We start from the raw sequence: 19,046 nt of genomic DNA, 5'->3' as shown, positions 1-19,046 counted from the left end.
CTTTATACGTACAGTAGAGAGAGAGACTACATGTGTGTGACAGTCTTTATTTTCCTTTTAATATAATAATATACGTTTTGCAAAAATAAAACTAGAGTACCATGACATAATAAAATAAATCTTTTAGTTTTTCATACTTTCTTCACCATTTCAGGAATCAATACTCAAATGATGGATGATTTAAGAAAACTGTTTCCAAATTGATGTGATCCAAACAAGGAATATTCGCTTCCTTTGGACATTTCATCTGGTGAGGCGGTCGTCGGTTTCCCTTGCTCCTGACTTGAACAGAACAGCGAAGAACTATCGAAAGTGCAAGTCGAGATCTTGTTACGAGCGGCCGCACGACCGTTATTATACGATTTCAAAACATGCGATTTATTCGGTAACATTTTCGCGGCCGTATTTCCCTTAAAGCCTCCCGTACATTCCTCAATTAGATTCCCTCCACTCATAGACCAAGATCGATTCAACTCAGGTTGTACGTCGTTCCCAGTGAAATCCGGTTTACGAGGGGAAAGACTTTTCGTAGAATCAGTGTCCGAGAACCGACATGGTTTATTCCAAGCCGGGGCGTTATTTACAGATTTGGGCGAAGTGGGCGGAGGCGGGGAACAAGAACCACTTGAGCTGATGCTTGATAGCGAACTACAACTTGTAGATAGGCTATTGGATGAACAGCTGATCGACAGAGCTTCCGATGTCGACCGTGGTTGATGCATACTTTGATGATTTCGTTTACTTGTATTATTAAATCGTGGGATATTATGCCGTGTTGTATAGGTTGATGAAGAGGTTGAATAAATGTGTGAGGAGGGTTGGTGATCAGTCTCTTGTGATAAAGTCCGACTTTTCCTACGCAGTTGCGATTTATTGGATACTGAGTGAGAATTGGACCGTTGATCCATATTACAACAGTACTGAAAACAAGTAAAAAGTTTACAGATAAAATGACAACCATACTTAATAACTACAATCTATACCTAAGGCATAACAGCTGTAGAATCGAATAACACACCCGACAAACTATTTTATGTATCACGACAAAGGCCCTACCACCCGTGATTCCTCATTAGTTTGCGACCGCATGATAAGACGGGGATTCTATCGGAATTTTCCGCGTTTTATACTTCAAAACCTAATAACCTCTCTGCTGATAACTTTGATGAGAAGCAAAAATTTAAATCAAATTTATCTAGCCCAACAAGAAATTTGTTCAAAAAAATGGTACCTGAGAACAAAAAATGAGATTTCGAGGTAGATCTTGACTTTAGATCAATTTTTAAAACTTTTCTTCCCTCTCCACGGCAACAAAGAAGGTTTTTTTTGCTACCGCTCGAGTAAAAATCATATTTCTGTCTCTCTCATTCCAGAAGCACAACAGTTTTTAGTTTTAAAGAACAGAGAATCCAGTTTCCATCACAATCAAGGATATCGGAAGAAAAAGAAGAGAAGAAAGATTGAGCTACCTTTTCAAAACGATTAGTTGCAGTATGATGGTTTGATGTATTGTATTCTTTTGTTTGATATCGACGTCGTTTTTCTTCTATGTCCTAAAAACGAAATTCGTAATGAATATTAAGCAATGTTCCAACCACCTCTGGTAAGTCTGTTCAAATGTTCAAAACTATACAAAAGGGTTATGAAATTGGGATGAAAATCTCAGTGAATGATCTCAACTGCACGGATTTCCTATGTACAGATTGAAAAGTTGCAACAACAATGTACGAGCACTCTGTCAATATATAGGTTTTGAAGCCCCTACATAAGTTACGCGTCGTTTTCATACAAACTCTGGAAAAAAACACGAAAATAAAGAAAAAAGAAAGTGCTAGATTTGATCCGTCATCCTGTGGAATGCGAAAAAATTTCAAAGACTACACTTTTTCTTGCTTGGGATAGTTTGCAGATTCGCCTCTAAGAGCCTTGGTCGAAAATGGTTTTATTCGGCGATTCCAACATTCCTATTAGTCCTATTAGGGGAAGTAGATAGAGGGGATGCTAATATTAGATAGTTAGACTAGTAGGGAAAAACCAAAAACTGGTTAAAAAGTATCTTTTGTTAGAGTCTATAGAACTTTTGAAAATAATTCATCCGTGTGAATGAAGGGAGATGACGGTAAAACGGATTAATGTCGGTAAATTACCTTCTGTTTTTTCAACTCTTCTTCTTTTCGTTTTAATCTTTCCTCGCGTTTCTTTTGTTTCTTCAAACGTTTTTCTTCATTCTTTTTCTCCTGCAAAAGAAGAGGGAGAACTTGACTAAAACTCATCCAATTCTAAATTCTTGTATTGGTATTTTCAAGAAATCTACACTTTGAAATTCAAAAATTCTCAATTAGACACCCCCCCCCCCCCCCCCCCCCCGTTTATTAAAATCTCGAAAATTTTCCAACCCCCTCCCGTTTATTCGAACCACCCGTTTATTTGGAACCTAAAAGTAGAAGTAGGGCTGGAAAACGAAGACAACACAAAAAAAACGCAGAAACTCTATCCTAGGTTTTCCAACATCATGAACAATTTTCAAAGCGAGATTAAACTCTAATTTTTACCTTTTCCGTAAAATACAAATAGGTTTGGGGAAGAATTGAGAGCCCTCATTTTTACAGTTTTCCAATTTTTTTTGTTCGATCCTATTGCTTATAGCCAATTTCAAAGCAAAGACACAGTGGGGAAAATAAAGCGTTCTCGAATTATTGTTTTGAAAATGTTTTATGTCTTATTTTGATTTTTGGTTAAACCTCAGATGACACTTTTTTATTTCACCGATAGCTGGCTCATGGTATACATACCATTTCGACAATCTTAAGGTGTTCATATTTCTGATGATATTCTTGGTCTGTTTGTTGTTGATGTTGTTTTTGTGGCTGGTGGTTCGTCGCGTTACCATGGTGATTCTGATTGTGATGGTGATTCTGATTGGACTGAAATGAAATATGCAGAATATGAGCAACTCATCTGAGCAGTAAGCAGCGTAAAACCAGTAGTAATACGGAGAAAAGTTTTAACTCTTCACAAAATTTCGGAAAATTTTACCACTTCAAGTCAATGTTAAAATTCCAAGTTCCCACTCCCAATTCTGCATTACACAAGAGGGGGATAAAGCCAGGCAGAATAGCCTTCTATGGAATTTTTGAACTTTTTTCTCTCATTTCATACTATTATCCAAGCATCTCTGCTTGCCCTGCCTGGGCATTTCATCTGTTATGTATATTCCAGAATATCATGCTAAGTCTTGATCATAAGCTTATTTTTCCCCTTACTCAGCTTATTTTAACAATGTATTATATATCTATAGGCTTAACCTTTTTAATTTTCATAACAATTTTTGCTATGAAAATAAATTTTGATTCTTAAATTTTTGCTAAATATTTGCGAAAGTAATTCTAATGAATTTATGCAAATAAATATATAGAAATAGAAGTAACAAATCAGCTCCTTCGTATTATACGAAAGTACCTGACTTACAGCACCGGTTGGCCTTAGTACAAGAAATCCTATTTATCCTCTAAATATACGAAATCTACTTTCCATCAAAACTTTAAAAAGAAGCAAACTATAAATCTCATGTTTTTGATGTTCCTGACATTAAAGGAGTGATCTTTCTGAATCGACTTCGGGTTGGTTTCAGCCACCTCAACGAGCATAAGTTTAGACATGGCTTTGGCGACACTTTGCATCCTTTCAGGGATTGTAGGACAAACTCAGTTGAAAATACTCAGCACTTTTTCCTGCACTGTTCTATATTTCCATGCGAGACAATCTTTGTTGACAAACTTCAGACCCTAGGCATTGTTTTTCCCTTCTTTTTTTCTGTCGACTTTTATCATATTGGGATGAAAGTTTGACTTCAATTCTAAATAAACTTTTTCTTTGTTCTGTTGTTGAATTTCTTAACGAAACTGGAAGGTTTGGTGGTGCTTCATTTTAGGCTTTTACCTAATAATTGTAGCTTCCTTCTCCAAGACCTTTTTTTCTGATATTTTTCACTTAGTCTATACCTCGGGCGATATGACGTTAGTTTCTAGCGGAGGGAGGGACCATATTTATGTTGAAGTAGTTTTTTTTTCGACTGGAAAAACTAAAACTCTTCGTTACGACGACAAAAGAATTCCATAAAAATTTACATAACAACGGGTACAGTTAGCAACAAGAACATAAGGCTTCGATGGCCAAAATATTAAAAACAAGTTAAGAACATTTAAAGGCTTTGTAGGCCCTAAAAAATCCCTGGAATAATATTTCTTAGGAAAATGGCCAAAAATGTTTACAAAATGGTGAAATTAAGAACATGTTAAGAACTTTAGACTTACTACTCAAAAAGTTAAGAACATCCGAAGGCTTCAAAAATTTTGGATGTTCTTATAAAAATACCTGTAATCGATTAAACACACACTCATCACAGAAAAATATATTTGAACTTACATTTGTTTTGTATTTTTTATTTGTAGCATTTACTTGTGATGCATATCTTTTCCGCTCATACTCTTTTGACAAAAGTAGCTTAAAAGAAACAAAGTCAAATTTATTATACACAATAGTGAAAAACTCAGAAACCCAAAGTTTTGGGTCCCAAAAACCCACAATTACAGTATGAGGGCCAGTTGAGATTTTTGGCCTTTTTTGTCAAATGTCAAAGTCTGACTAGAGAGGAAAAATTTCTACTAATTTCGACTATTGTTAATTTTTCCTGTTTGAGAGATTTGCCGAGTTTCATGGACAAAGATAATAATCAAAACGATGTTTCTAGGGTTGCGAGGAAGAGAGAAGGCCCTTGCAACACAAAAAAACAAGCCACATTCTGAATGGAACTAACTGAAGACTGATGTAATAAGAAAATAGGAAAAAACGATAACAATAGAATAAAAATTCTGACTAAATGCTGACTAAAAAACAAGTTCATTTCTTTCCAATCATGAAATATAATTTTAAGGGAGGGTGTCTTTGTTATTAAGAGCCACATTCTCTAAGAACCAGGTGGGTGGTGTTAGTATGAAATTTTGTTTGCCTTCATTTTTGGATATTTGGTAGACAATAGTGAAAAACTCAGAATCCCAAAATTTTAGGTCCCAAAAATCCATAATGGCGGCTTGAGGGCAAGTTGAAATTTTGGACTTTTTTTGCCAAGTGTAAAAGTCTGACTTTGAGAGGAAATATTTCAAGTTGCAACTAAGGTCACGTGGGTTTCTTTTGATTTCCTGAAAGTGCTCACAGTAAAGTGTCAAAAAATCCAAAAAAACCCATGTGACCTTAATCGCATTTTTCATAATGGCGGCCTAGATATGGAAAAAACTCACTTTTTAACAAATTTAAGCCTCAATTATTCAGCCTTGGAGCATTCTAGGTATTTTATTTTTGGCAAAAAGTGTTCACCAACTAACAAAGATCAAATGTTGAAAATTTGAAGTATTTCACTCAACCTGGCTGGGCTATACAGGCTCTACAAGAAGGTGCAAATCTCAAAAAGTGCGATATTTGCCTCGATTATTCAAGAGTTGCAACTAATGTTGGGAAAAACGGTTAATTGTTCCTGGTAGAGAAAGTTGCCTAGTTTCAGGAACAAAAATAATACCCATGTGATCTATAAGCAGATTTGAGAAAAATTAAGCCAAAAACTTTTTTAAGTGTGATTTTTCTAGGCTGGCCAGACAAAAATAAGGCCCTGGTTACACCAGAAAACGTTTTAAGGTTTTGAAAATCATTGAAAAGTATTATTTTCCACCCCAGGAATGAAAAAAATCCAAATTTCTAATCATTGTGTAAGCCTGGAATTGTCAGTAGCCTCTGTAAATCCCTTCTAAAGTGACTGGATCTTTGGGAATTATGGGAGTCTGTTGTTGATATAGCAAATTTTCAGGGACTTTAATCAAATATTTGAACAAAAGGAATAGCTAGAAATGATTTTCTGAGGAACCTCACCAATATCTCTCAAGATTTCTCTTAAATGTAACAAGTCTTACAAACCAGTATCTGTTTCCTGGGTAACTGAAGGTTGTTTTAAACTTGAGATTTTGTAGATTTTTGGCTACATGAGGTTTTCTTAGTATTTGTAGATGGCAAAATGGAAATTTTGGGGTTCAGTAAATATCTGATTTTCAATAATATGTCAGTATACCATGGAAACTTTAGAAAAAAATCAACAACATGGGTCGGAATCACTTCTAATCAGCTCACAGGACTCATCCAAATTGAACTTAACTCTATGAAACAAAGAGCCCTATAAAAACTAAGTCTTAGAAATCTAAGCCAATATTAAGATCCTACTATGAGAAGATTGTTATAGGTTTTAGGTCTGGATCTTTGATATTTCAATACTATTCCAGACTATGATTTAAAAGTTTGAGAAGTACCTATCTACTATTCTCTGTTTTACAAATATTTTCATTTCAAAACACACTTAAGATCATTAAAATAAATGCTGCAAATCGATGAGTTGAATATGATAAGACCCTGAATCAAAATCAATGTAAGAATTGAACACCTGAAGTCTTTCCTAAACTTCTCAATAATAGCCTGGAAAAGTATTGAAATATCGAAGATCCAGACCTAAAACCTGAAACAATCTTCTCATAGTAGGATCTGAATATTGGCTTAGATTGCTAGGACTCAGTCTTTATAGGGCTCTTTATTTCATAGAGTTAAGTCCAATTTGGATGAGTCCTGTGAGCTGATTAGAAGTGAGTCTGACCCATGTTGTTGATTTTTTTCTAAAGTTTGCATGGTATACTGACAGATAATTGAAGATCAGATATTTACTGAACCCCAAAATTTCCATTTTGCCATCTACAAATACTAAGAAAACCTCATGTAGCCAAAAATCTACAAAATCTCAAGTTTAAAACAACCTTCAGTTACCCAGGAAACAGATACTGGTTTGTAAGACTTGTTACATTTAAGAGAAATCTTGAGAGATATTGGTGAGGTTCCTCAGAAAATCATTTCCAGCTATTCTTTTTGTTCAAATATTTGATTAAAGTCCCTGAAAATTTGCTATATCAACAACAGACCCCCCATAATTCCCGAAAATCCAGTTACTTTAGAAGGGATTTACAGAGGCTACTGACAATTCCAGGCTTACACAGTGATAAGAAATTTGGATTTTTTTCATTCCTGGGGTGGAAAATAATACTTTTCAATGATTTTCAAAATCTTAAAACGTTTGCTGGTGTAACTAGGGCCTTGTTTTTGTCTCGCCAGCCTAGAAAAATCACACTTAAAAAAATTTTTGGCTTAATTTTTCTCAAATCTGCTTATAGATCACGTGGGTATTATTTTTGTTCCTGAAACTAGGCAACTTTCTCTACCAGGAACAATTAACCGTTTTTCCCAACATTAGTCGCAACTCTTGAATAATCGAGGCAAAAATCGCACTTTTTGAGATTTGCACCTTCTTGTAGAGCCTGTATAGCCCAGCCAGGTTGAGTGAAATACTTCAAATTTTCAACATTTGATCTTTGTTAGTTAGTGAACACTTTTTGCCAAAAATAAAATTCCTAGAATGCTCCAAGGCTGAATAATCGAGGCTTAAATTTGTTAAAAAGTGAGTTTTTTTCCATATCTAGGCCGCCATTATGAAAAATGCGATTAAGGTCACATGGGTTTTTTTGGACTTTTTGACACTTTACTGTGAGTACTTTCAGAAAATCAAAAGAAACCCATGTGACCTTAGTTGCAACTTGAAATATTTCCTCTCAAAGTCAGACTTTTACACTTGGCAAAAAAAGTCAAAAATTTCAACTTGCCCTCAAGCCGCCATTATGGATTTTTGGGACCCAAAATTTTGGGATTCTGAGTTTTTCACTATTGTCTACCAAATATCCAAAAATGAAGGCAAACAAAATTTCATACTAACAAAATTGTCCAAAACCACCTGGTTCTTAGAGAATGTGGCTCTTAAGCATTAAACTAAACAATCTAATAGATTCTGGTCTGTAAAATGCCAAAAAAAATTAGTTGACTAGCTCAAAACAATAACATTTTAAATAAATTTGCATTATCGCTATCAATCAACTGGTAAAAATTTCGAGTTCAAAAAAAAAGTTTATAAGATTTTCAAATCATTTTAACCCTTTAATAACCTTCTGATCTGTTAAATATCAATACAGCAGGTTGCTGAATCAAAACGATGAAAGCTTCATTCGAATCATCATCATTTCATTGCCATGAAATCAAACTGAATAGTGCTCGATGATAAACAAACAAGTTACAAGAGCCAAGTAAAAACTTACAAAGGTGAAATCGATGAGTTATCATCAACACATGAAATGCTTGAGAACAGGCATTTCATTCTAATTCAGAAATATTTAACAGAGATGATACCTTGGAGTGAGGATTTTCATTATTTCCTTTCTTCAAGCGGGTTGCGGTGAGCGTCAAAAAGATGGCTGACAAAATCATACACTCCATTGACTGTTGAGAAATGACAAGGAATAGTATCATTAACAAATTTGTTTATGAAGGGTGAAATTTAATCTAGCTTTGTACATTGAAATCAAAGATAAAGTGACGAGCTTAAAGTACCATATTTTCTTCGAATAAACGCCCCGGGCTCTTATGAAATTTTATGAGGGGCGTTTATTAATGTTTCAAATAAACCTAGAGGGGAGGCGTTTATTCGAATGGGGTGCTTATTTGAGGGGCGCCTTTATTGAAAGATATTCCGTAAGGGAGGGGTGTTTATTCGAGGAAGGGAGCGCTTCAAAGAAGGGGGTATTTATTCCAAGTAATACGGTAAAATGTTCTATCTGGTAATAAAAAGGAAGTTATACTTTTCTGTTATAATTTTAGAGCTTCCAAGTTGTCTGGACTGGAATCAGTTCCAACAAAAATAGTGATAACTAAACTCAGACATTTTTTGTTACCTGGGGTTAAATATCAAAGTTAGGATAGTGAGTGAGCAGGCTTTATTTATCAGGTTTCTATGCTATAGATTCTACAGAGGAATTTCAAATAAAAATATCTTATTAGGCAAAACAAATTAAATTTGCTGTTCTACACGTCTTTACAAGTTTTTACTGAGTGGAAGTTAATAACATTGAATTTCCACTGTTGAAAATGCTACACACTGTTGGTCATTAGAGAAGAAGTTGTATTGCGTAAAAAAGCTCTAGATGTTTTCCACAGCCTTATTTAAAGTATAAACTTATGAATTTCAAGTTCTTTTGATTAAAATAAATGACTCAATAAATGAAAAGGGTTAATTTTAGAGCCTTAAAAAATGCGAGCAATTAATTTTTTGCACTCTGACATATCTTTCCAGCAATCTGACCGTAGAACATAAATTTGATTAGTTTGTCCTTACCTGTTGCTGGACAACTTGTGCAATCAAAGGTACAACAACACAACCCACCACTGAGCCAAAAACACAAAATACTGAATACTTTCCAAAAAAACTTTCATTCATATTGCTTTTGAAATATCATCTAAAAAGTACATTTCAATTAAAGGTTTTGTTTTTACATAAGTGTTCCCGTTTCATATCAGTCACATATTTCATATCAGGACAGTGTCTGCCTATTATTATATTATGCTGATATAAGCAAAAAATGTTTATTTTTTCCTCTTTCTGACCAATCTTGCCCCGCATCTGTGTCAATCCAATGTGAAAAAGCTTGTGAATTAAAATTGACGAGTAAGCAAACGATATCACTCTTGTTTAAAAACAAAATCAATTAACCCCTGTGTATTATGATAATGAGGTGAAAATAAAATAGTTCCCTGTAGTGCATTTAACTGTCATTTTAAAATTCTACCCAAAACAAATTCCAGAACAGAGCACATCAACAAAACACTGCTATTGCAACAGTGTTAGAGTATTAAAGATTATGTCTAGTTTGTTAGAGAATGCTGCTTCTACAAAATAAATGGGCTTGGTTATGCAAACCTCTTATTGAAAACCAAGAAGAGATTAAAAAGTAATAGAAGTAATTATTGTACAGATTTAGAACTTCCTTTAATATTTAATAACAGACACTTTTCATGTGAAAGGAATGCAATATTATATACGACAATAAAAATGTTTCCTTGTGCAAAGTAACTTTAACCAAAGTTTGACATGATGATATCTCTAGGAAAATATAAAAAACCAATGATAAAAAATGATATAGCTAGATCTCTAGATCAATAAAGGGAATTGGTTAGAAAGGAAGAGTTTAAAATGTAAACAAAAGTTGTTATTTGCAAAGGTAGAGGTTATCACTTATATATCAAAGAGAATAAAAACAATTTTCATTCTAAACATTTAGTGACTTGTTAAAAACGAGAAATTATAAGGGAACTGATAGGGATAAAAAAAGTCTAATAAGAAAACTTACAAAGACTAGTTAGAGCTGATATGTACAGCAACCAATAACAGCAAAAAGGGAAAAAAAAGCAATTGATATTTTAGAAAAAACAGCAGGTGATTTGAGTTGAGTTTGGATAGCTGTGTTTTGCAAAATGAAAGTGAAAGAAGCTCTCTCATTTAAATATGTCGAATAGTGGTGTAGCACTATACCACAAAACAAAGATACAGAAAACAGGACTGAAGAAAACTATAAACCACTTAAATTCTTGTTATAGGTTATAATCTTTTTAAATTGGACAAAGAAAACGAAGTAGCATAATAACATACACCATAATCATAAAGATGTTACTCTCAGGTGCATCATTCACAGAGGAAACAGAGGGCAGGAGTTGGAATAGAGAAGAAGTAAAAAATCAGCTTTCATATTCTGGCAAATTGAATCTTAATTGAATTCTTCAAAATTAGCAGGATTAGTTAATAACCCACCCTGTGGACATTTCCTAATACAGTTTTGAAATATGATATTTTTTGCTAAGTATGTTAAAAACTACTTGTTCAAAGAATTGATGTCATTTTCTCTTTTTGTTGAGATGTTACTTCAAAGAATGATTTTATTCATTGATAATTCTTTCCTAAGAAAATATATTTTCCTTATAAACACCCTTTAACAGTTAGATCATTAACATCTAAAATTGTAAATCACAATGCAAAAGTAAAAATGATACATCTAAAGCAAGGCAAACTTGATTCATCGCACATATCAAGTCAATCTCACAGTTTCTCTAAATTGGTAATAAGGAAATAAAGGGATTGGTTGATGATTTTTTCACGAATATTGATAAATTCATTTCTAATAAACTACAAAATATAAACTCTCTCACAGAAACTTGAGGCCCCCAGTGGTTTGCGTGAATGCATGAATGGGCTTTTTCAGTTGCTTGAGTGGGTGAAAATAAAAAAAAAGTGTCAATGCGTCAATGCAAATTTCCTAATTTTCAATTTTTTCCCAAAATTTTTTCCAATTTTCTGAAAAATCTGCTTTGCGTGAAACTCGAGAAAAAATGTGTGGATGTGTGAATTTCGAAAAAATATTTGTCTGATTGCATGGCTCTTGAAAGCCACATCTGAATGAGAACATCAGTGCAGTATACCAGTCCTAAACATGCTAATTCAGTGTGAAGGTAAAAGCTGTCATCAACATGGTCACTGGGAACATAGTCAGAAAGTTCATCATCAATCTGGTGTCAGTACACATATCCAGAACTTTTACTGGCTATAACATGGTCACTGGGAACATAGTCAGAAAGTTCATCATCAATCTGGTGTCAGTACACATATCCAGAACTTTTACTGGCTATGTCATCAATGATATACAAAAAGTTGGTCATCTTTGGAACAATTCATTGCATCTTTCAAGCATGAAATTCATGAAACTGCATGGAAGGCTTTTTTCATGAGGGCTTGGGTAGAGCAAAAGCTATTCTAGTGAGAAACCAATAAACCTAAAATTCTAATCTAAAAAAATTCTTCAATATCGCAGAAAGGTTTTCGAAAAGTTTGTAATGCTACTAAAACACTTAGAAGCTCCATGTAAAGTGGGCTACCACTAGAAAGTGTTAAAAACCATTTTGCCATCACTAAAACCAAAATCAGCAATTTCAAGTTGAAGCGCCAGACATTCTACCATTAGGCATTATTTATATACAACAAAAAAAACAAATTTCTTTCAACTTCTCAGAAATGGCTTTGAAAAATGCACGCTCCACCATGTGTATAAGGTTTTTGGGAGTTTTTTTAAACAAACAGGTTTTTGCCTGCGAGCTGCTGCAAGTACACATTTTCAAATATTGAAAGAAACGTATTTAGATCATTTCTTTTTGCAAAACAAAGCTAAATGAAAAAAGCTGGAGTTGGAAAAACATTTGCTGGTATGATTTCAAGCAAATTTATAATCAGATGTTTTATAAGGTAGAAAACATTCTATTTATTATAAACATAAAATCATTCGAAAGAGTACCAGTAAAAGTCCTTTTGTTTCAGGAATGTTCTTTTATTCAATGTATTTTCATTTTTTCAAAACTTTTTTCTAATCATGTCGCACTTGTTTTTACTACATCAGCATCATCAGACCTTTCAATCTAAACAAAACCTTGTTTGAATTATTTTTTCTCAAAAATCCTTGTTTTGTTACTGCCTACCTCAGGAAATGCAATACTAGATGCAAAAGTACAAAATCCATATCGCAATGTGCAAAAGTGGGACAAAAACTAGTTTTTTAGAGTTTGCAAAAAGTTTGCATCTTGTTATCTCAACATGGCTGTACGCTGGTGTTTAAAACGAAAAATCAAACATACACAAATACATACCAAAGTTATCAATCAATCAGTAAATTGTACTCTCCCCATTACGCCACAAATTGTTGATTACAGTATATGAGAAATGTGAAGTGATATGTTTGAAAAAAAAAATTTACCGATGTAGTCATCACTAAAAAACTATCTAGCATGCTTTCAACAAAGATATCCAAATTAAAACAACATTTTTTTAACAACAGTTTTTAGTTGACCTTTTTATCGTGAACCGAAATTAATGAAAAGAACCCGGTTTCCTATTGAATTTAATGTGACCACCATACTTGCCATCACAACGATTGAAATGAAAAATAGGGAGTCGTATGAGGGTGTGGCCTTTTAGCATGGAGCGTGTGTTTGTGATGAATAGGGCTATTATTTTCATCATGTAACTTGAAGCTTAATAAAGTTGTAAATTTCAATGATGGACACAAGAACATTTGCATGTGTTTCATGTGTTGTGTAAAATTGCTTCTCTCATTTTGCTGCTTTTTTAATTGAAAGAATTGCAATGTTAACTGAACTTCTTGCTTGATAGATCAACTTGTTATAATCATGATTCTTTTAAATATAAGAAGCCTGTGATTTTACTTGAAGAACCACTCAGAAACACAAGAGAATGATATAAATGAAGTCTTTCATTTAACAAGAAGATATGATCACAAAAAATAAATTTTCAGAAACAAAATCATACATCAAGGATATCTAGAAAAGACTTTATGGCTGGCGACTTTGAGCTCATATTGGGCTTTGAGGTCGGCAAAAATCGCTGGTCGCCGGCCTCAAATAAACCCTCTGTGTGCTATAATATTTTGGTTTCACTTCCAATTTCAAGCAAAGGTCCTAGTAACAGAACGCACGTTCATAACAACGAGGCTGGGTAGAAAAATCTAAACATAGAATTCAAAAAAATACCAATCATTGTATAGAGCACTAAAAAATACCCCCTTTCTATCTTTAGTTTGTTCTACCTTGAATTATAACTGAAAATATCTTCAAAAAACCTTTGTCTGCGATCAGCCTGCGTGGTAATCTATGCCCGCTTCAATTCTTAGATAATGAATAAGAGAGGTGCGCGTATCTAAGCTGTGCTCGAGGGCGATAAATTTATGTTTATTTATCTTGAATATTTTACTGGTATTCATCCAATGAAAAGGATGTTGACAAAATATGCACAGCATTGATTATGACATCATTAAATATGTCAATATCGATTCAATGCCCATTAAAAAAAATAGTTGAATAGTTCTTTTTATCGTGACATTTTGAAATAAGAGCAAAAGAGTCAAATTTAATATTTGTTTGCATCTAGATTATATTAGCGTTAGAATAACTTAAATTTTCATGAAAAATATTTTCGCGTCCACAGGAAAGTTCCAATTTTTAATCATCAGGAAATCGGGAAACCGGTTCACCATGTGGATAAAAAACGTATAGAGTGAAACCTGACAGAAGGTTTTCAAGAAGATTTATTCAGATAAAAATATAAGAGGTTCATTTAGTTATGGGTTTTAAAACCTATATAAGCAAAAACGAAAGTTGTTGGGAAGGAAAGAGTAAACCCAAGACAGAAGGTTTGGTTGTGTTGAGCAGGTATGTTTTTATTCTATCTGAGCTAATAAACCTTTTTGCCTTTCCATCTGCCATCTTGAATTGTATGCAAAAAAACAGAAACGAAAAAGCCGTGGTTGGATTCAGTTGGAAAAGATGCAAAACATATGCAAGTTTACACAAAGATTAAGAAGACAACAAAGCATCTTATAAAAAAATATTATAATCATTAGAACAATAAAAGATGGAATTTCTTAATCCAAAAAGAAATATTTACAGAACAACAAAAGACTGATAGAAATTTGTTCTTAAAGACATTAAAAAATTCCACGAAGATAGAGTACACACATCAACTTTCAAAACACGCAAACTAAAAGCAATAATTATGATGTCACACATTCTTTCCTGTGCAAGAAAATATTAAAACCCCCGTTTTGATATACAAGATTAAGCCCAACATGTCAGTAAAAGCAGCTGTAAATCAGGGGGTCCTATCCAGTGATTTGATCATTTGGCGGTTCTATTCCCAGGAGAATAATTTATAGTCAGCCGAATAAGTATTATTCTTTTATCTTCGCTGGTGATTTTTCAGCTTCAGTTTATGTCTAATGTTATGGTTTTTTAAAGTAATTTTTCAAAGAGATGAGCAAATTTAATTATCTTTAGTTTTCAAGAGAAGCAAATTTAATCTTTCATCTACAAGATTATACTAATACAATAATGACCGGTTAGTGAGGGCTGTACTGAGAAATATTGCCCGAGGTCAAGTAACGACCGAGCTTGCGAGGTTGTTGCGTTGACCGAGGGCAATATTTTCAGTACAGCCCGAAAAAACCGGTCATTATTGTATTTGTTAACCGTTTCCTTCAGCTTCGATTGATTTTTAGCGCTTTATCAAGGAAAAATAGCGAAATAAAGCGAAAAAAACAAGCGAAAAGAGATAAAAAATTGTTATAATTTCTGACGTCAGAAATAAAAAATGAGAGAAATGATGTCAACGCATTGTTCATTTTCCTTTAAAAAAGTGACGTCACAATGAATTTTCCTAACGACGGGCAACTCTGGACAATGTAGGCCCGTCGTCATGCAAAAAGAACCAATTGCATTGCGCAAAAAGTCATGTAGCCCGCTTCGAAAAAGTAACCGGTTAACAATTTAATATAATGCCAATTATGCAAGTAAATTTTATATTGATACTTTTTTTTGCGACGGGTTATTTTGTCATGAATCACTTTGGAAGTTTTGCAGCGTATTTTTTTTGCTTGCGAGTCTAGTAAACGATAGCGCTTTCACAGCATTAATTTTTGACACACATTTTGGCGGGACCCTAGTGTGACTAACTTTCGGGGAGGAATAAACCTTTTTCGATCAGTGATTCAAACTTTCATATTATTCTTGTCTCTAAAGAAGGGTGTTGGAATTAGACTAGGGATGTCGATATTAGACCAACTTACAGTAGGCTGTCGCTTTTTCCAAAACACCTATAATCCTTGACTGATATAATGATAATCGAATACTATCCACTGATGATCGGCAGCAACTATCATAGAGCTAGAATTGCTTCGCATCATACTCTTCGCATGAGAAAACGAGTTCATCTGTGCAGGAGCTTGCGGGCGTTCAACAGGGTAGCTTTTTTAACTAAGCTCAATTGCCTCAAATCGCACAAAATGGTTGAACTTAGCTGTGGCTTCAATGGAAGTTGAGTTTGTTGGAATGATTACAAGGTTACGTTCTTAATTGACAGAAAATCCTTTTATTTGATTGTCAAATGATGACAGTGCTGTTATTAATTTTGTAACATCTGACAAATTGATGTTTGTGAGTGCACTTTTTAGTTTTGATTCCTAATGCTGTTTTTTTAAGAGCAATCTAGCCAGTATAGACCTAACTCTTCATACAAAAATTACGGGAAATGCATATTTGGACTTTGTACCCTATGCCCAGACGATCTCAATCGAATGGAATCGACGATCGAACCAGTCAAACCAAATCGCACGCAATCGACCGATTGAAATTGGATTGTCGAACGCAATCGAATCTCAATCGAACGTCAAAATTCTGGCTAATATTTGATTGGTTCGATTGTTGTTCGACTGGTTCGATCGTCGATTCCGTTCGATTGAGATCTTCTGGCTTTATTCTTGCAGCTTCCCAACATTCAAGCTCTCAAACATCACAAGCCAAATGAAATTACTTTCGATTTCCCGTAGAAATCATGGCGTCCTCCAGCTTTTTGGTCCCCCCTAATATGAGCTAAAATCCCCCATCTGGCCTTTCCCCCCCACCTGTCTTTAAAATTCGTGCCCCCCCCCTAATTGGGAAATCCCCCTAGCCGTATTGTATAAGGGTTGCGAAGTGATGATCCAGACTCGCCTCAATTCGCAAGCTACTATAGCAAAAAAAAGACTCTCAAAATCCCAAGAAAGACAGGCTCATAAGCCTGAATGCCCAAACACACCAGGAAGGTCTGTATTTATCCTATTACTCCCCCCACTAGGTAGAGGACTGAATATACCCCCTATTCGCCTTTCTCCCCCCATCAAGCTTGAAATTTTCACTTCCCCCCTGGCACCAAAATCTGATTCCCCCCCCATCTTCCTGGGGGGGGGGATGATCCCATGGAAATTATGCGACGAACAATCCGGGGGTCAATGAATCGACGATCGGACGCAATCAAACGCAATCGAACATCAATCGAACGCAATCGAATATCAACCAAATCTAAAAATTGCGGTAATATTCGATTGAGATTTGATTGCGTTCGACAATCGAATTTCAATCGGTCGATTGCGTTTGATTTGGTTCGACTGGTTCGATCGTCGATCCCGTTCGATTGAGATCGTCTGGCTATGCTGCACGCAAGCACTTAAGATACAGTCCAGCAAAAGCGGGACAAAAGTCAGTTTTTTGAAGTTTGCAAAAAAACGTCACATAGGAGATCTTTCAAATTCAGTATGTGAATAGAGCAGTAAAAAATACAACTTTTCTATTTTTCCTTTTTTTGCAAAAGTTCTAGGGTCTGAATGAAAAACAAGGGATAATGATAATTGAATACTATCCATTGATGATCCGTTACACTATCGTAAAGCTAGAGAATGGCTCCGCGTACTCTTCGCTTGAGAATATGATTGACAAATTGAAGTTTTTCACCTGCGCGGGAGCTTGCGGGCGTTCTGCAAACGTTCTCGGCTCAATCCTCAGACTCCGCTAAAAATGGTAGACTGAGCTGTGATAGATCATTTCGATGGAAGTTGTTCAGTGAGGTTGGAACTTCGATTTTTGAGGATTATGATTTTATCAGCTTTTTAGCGATTTTTGCCTCGAGTTTTTTAACGTTCCGAAAAAAACGCATAGCAGAAATTTTTCTGCTTCTCAGGATCGATTGTCAACAACAAAATGCATCTTTTGGTCTTTGGGTTTGTTTCTGACGTTTTTCCTTCAAAGAATATTGATCACTTTCATTTCCCCTTGAGCGCTCGAGAAAAAAATGATTAGCTCTTATTCTCGCGCGGGCGAATAAAGACGAGGCGGTAATTTTACACTGAGGGTGCTACTTGTTTCCGCCCTATTTTGCACCCACGATAGAATGGTCCAAATACGGGGGTATTCCAAATGATAAACTATGTCGTTCTGTAAGTGTTTATTTTCTGAGAGATACAAATAGTGTATTGAATATTGTTAACTTATTTATTTAAGTATTTTTGAGCGCAAATTTAAATATATGGTTAAATAAAAAACAAATGATAGCAGTTCTGTTTTTTCCTAAAACCCCCGGGAAAAGTTTTTTTGCTAACTTAGCTATTTTACAAATCTCGGAAAAGAATTCCCATAGGAATTCCAATACATAAAACGATTGGTTAATTTAGGAACAGCTTTCAAGAAAGTCATAATGGCAGATAATTTTAAAAGTTTCTGAGGAAATGTGTGTAATTTATCGATGTTGATGGCTTGTTGATTCTTTAAAGAAAAAAGATAACAGGTATAGCTTTTTCTAATCCTGGAATATTGAGGTTCCAGCTACACTGTTGTTGGAATGTTTACAAGGTTCTTGACAGAAAATCGTTTGTTTTATTGTTAATGATGACAGTGCGGTTATTAATTTTGTTAGATCTGACAAATTGATGTTTGTAAGTGCACTGCTTAATAGTTTTGATTCCCATTGAAGAATCATATTCTGGTTTTCATGTTATTACATGCTGTTTTAGAGCTTTAGCATTGAGCGACCGTAGTGCAGGGTAGAGCATCCGGCTATGGTTCGCAAGGTTGTGGTTTCAACCCCCAGCCGGGTCATACCACAGATTTCCAAAATGGTACTTGACGCCTCTCTGCTTGATGCTCAGCAATTAAGAGAAGGATCAAGGGTAATCTAAGTGGAGCAATCCAGGGAGAAAGAGTGGCACCCTCCCCTACCTTTGGGTAGATAGCTATCGAAAGAGGAGCCTTCAGGTCGCCTCCGACTGCGGTTGCAGACTTACTTAGAGCTTTAGATAATTAGAGCTAGCCTGCACTATCCTGATGGTTAACCTATCCTGATGGCATGCAGCAGAGGAGCTCAGAGGAGTGGATGTCCTAGCTAGTGTAAAGTCACATCGCAAACACTAGGGGAAAATCGATTTGGACAGTTTGCATAGTTGTCAAACAAAAGCAGCCTACATGATAATGATTAACAAGAAATACCACACAATACCTGAATACCACAAAAATGAAAAACCAATTATTTTTCAGAAAAAAAGCACAGCAAAATTTTGTTTATTTTCGCGTCGCTTTAATTACGTCCGTTGCATTGTGGGCCTTTTTCGGTTGTTCGTTCCTTTTAGATATTCTCCATTATAAATTTTCACTCTCCGCTATAATAT

General features: G+C 34.9%; 2 protein-coding genes across 2 annotated transcripts in view; both read right to left on the bottom strand.

Annotated features, from left to right (window-relative positions):
* Positions 1-19,046, bottom strand: part of LOC136808574 (all trans-polyprenyl-diphosphate synthase PDSS1-like) — a 176,056-nt gene that overhangs the window by 105,106 nt on the left and 51,904 nt on the right. The window lies entirely within an intron of this gene.
* Positions 32-9,454, bottom strand: LOC136808563 (serine/threonine-protein kinase pakA-like). Its single transcript, XM_067065091.1, has 7 exons — positions 9,302-9,454; positions 8,320-8,409; positions 4,426-4,503; positions 2,793-2,924; positions 2,148-2,237; positions 1,470-1,553; positions 32-920 (listed from the first exon to the last, which is right to left on the bottom strand). Exons 1-7 carry the CDS (start codon positions 9,401-9,403, stop codon positions 165-167), a joined length of 1,332 nt encoding a protein of 443 aa, XP_066921192.1. The 5' UTR covers positions 9,404-9,454; the 3' UTR covers positions 32-164.

The sequence above is a fragment of the Clytia hemisphaerica genome, unplaced genomic scaffold (genome assembly GCF_902728285.1).
Source record: "Clytia hemisphaerica strain Z4C2 unplaced genomic scaffold, Clytia hemisphaerica genome assembly, whole genome shotgun sequence".
NCBI classification, from domain to species: domain Eukaryota; kingdom Metazoa; phylum Cnidaria; class Hydrozoa; order Leptothecata; family Clytiidae; genus Clytia; species Clytia hemisphaerica.
The sequence above is the reverse complement of the archived record's forward strand: the minus strand, read 5'-3'. Positions and strand labels throughout refer to the sequence as shown.

Bases quoted from the DNA above. Each gene is read 5' to 3' on its own strand.
- LOC136808563 (XM_067065091.1), bottom strand. From the start codon at position 9,403: ATGAATGAAAGTTTTTTTGGAAAGTATTCAGTATTTTGTGTTTTTGGC. The intron at 2,238-2,792 runs GTATGTATACCA...CTTCTTTTGCAG, and splicing joins ACCTTAAGATTGTCGAAATG to GAGAAAAAGAATGAAGAAAA. The intron at 921-1,469 runs GTAGCTCAATCT...ACTTGTTTTCAG, and splicing joins CAACTAATCGTTTTGAAAAG to TACTGTTGTAATATGGATCA.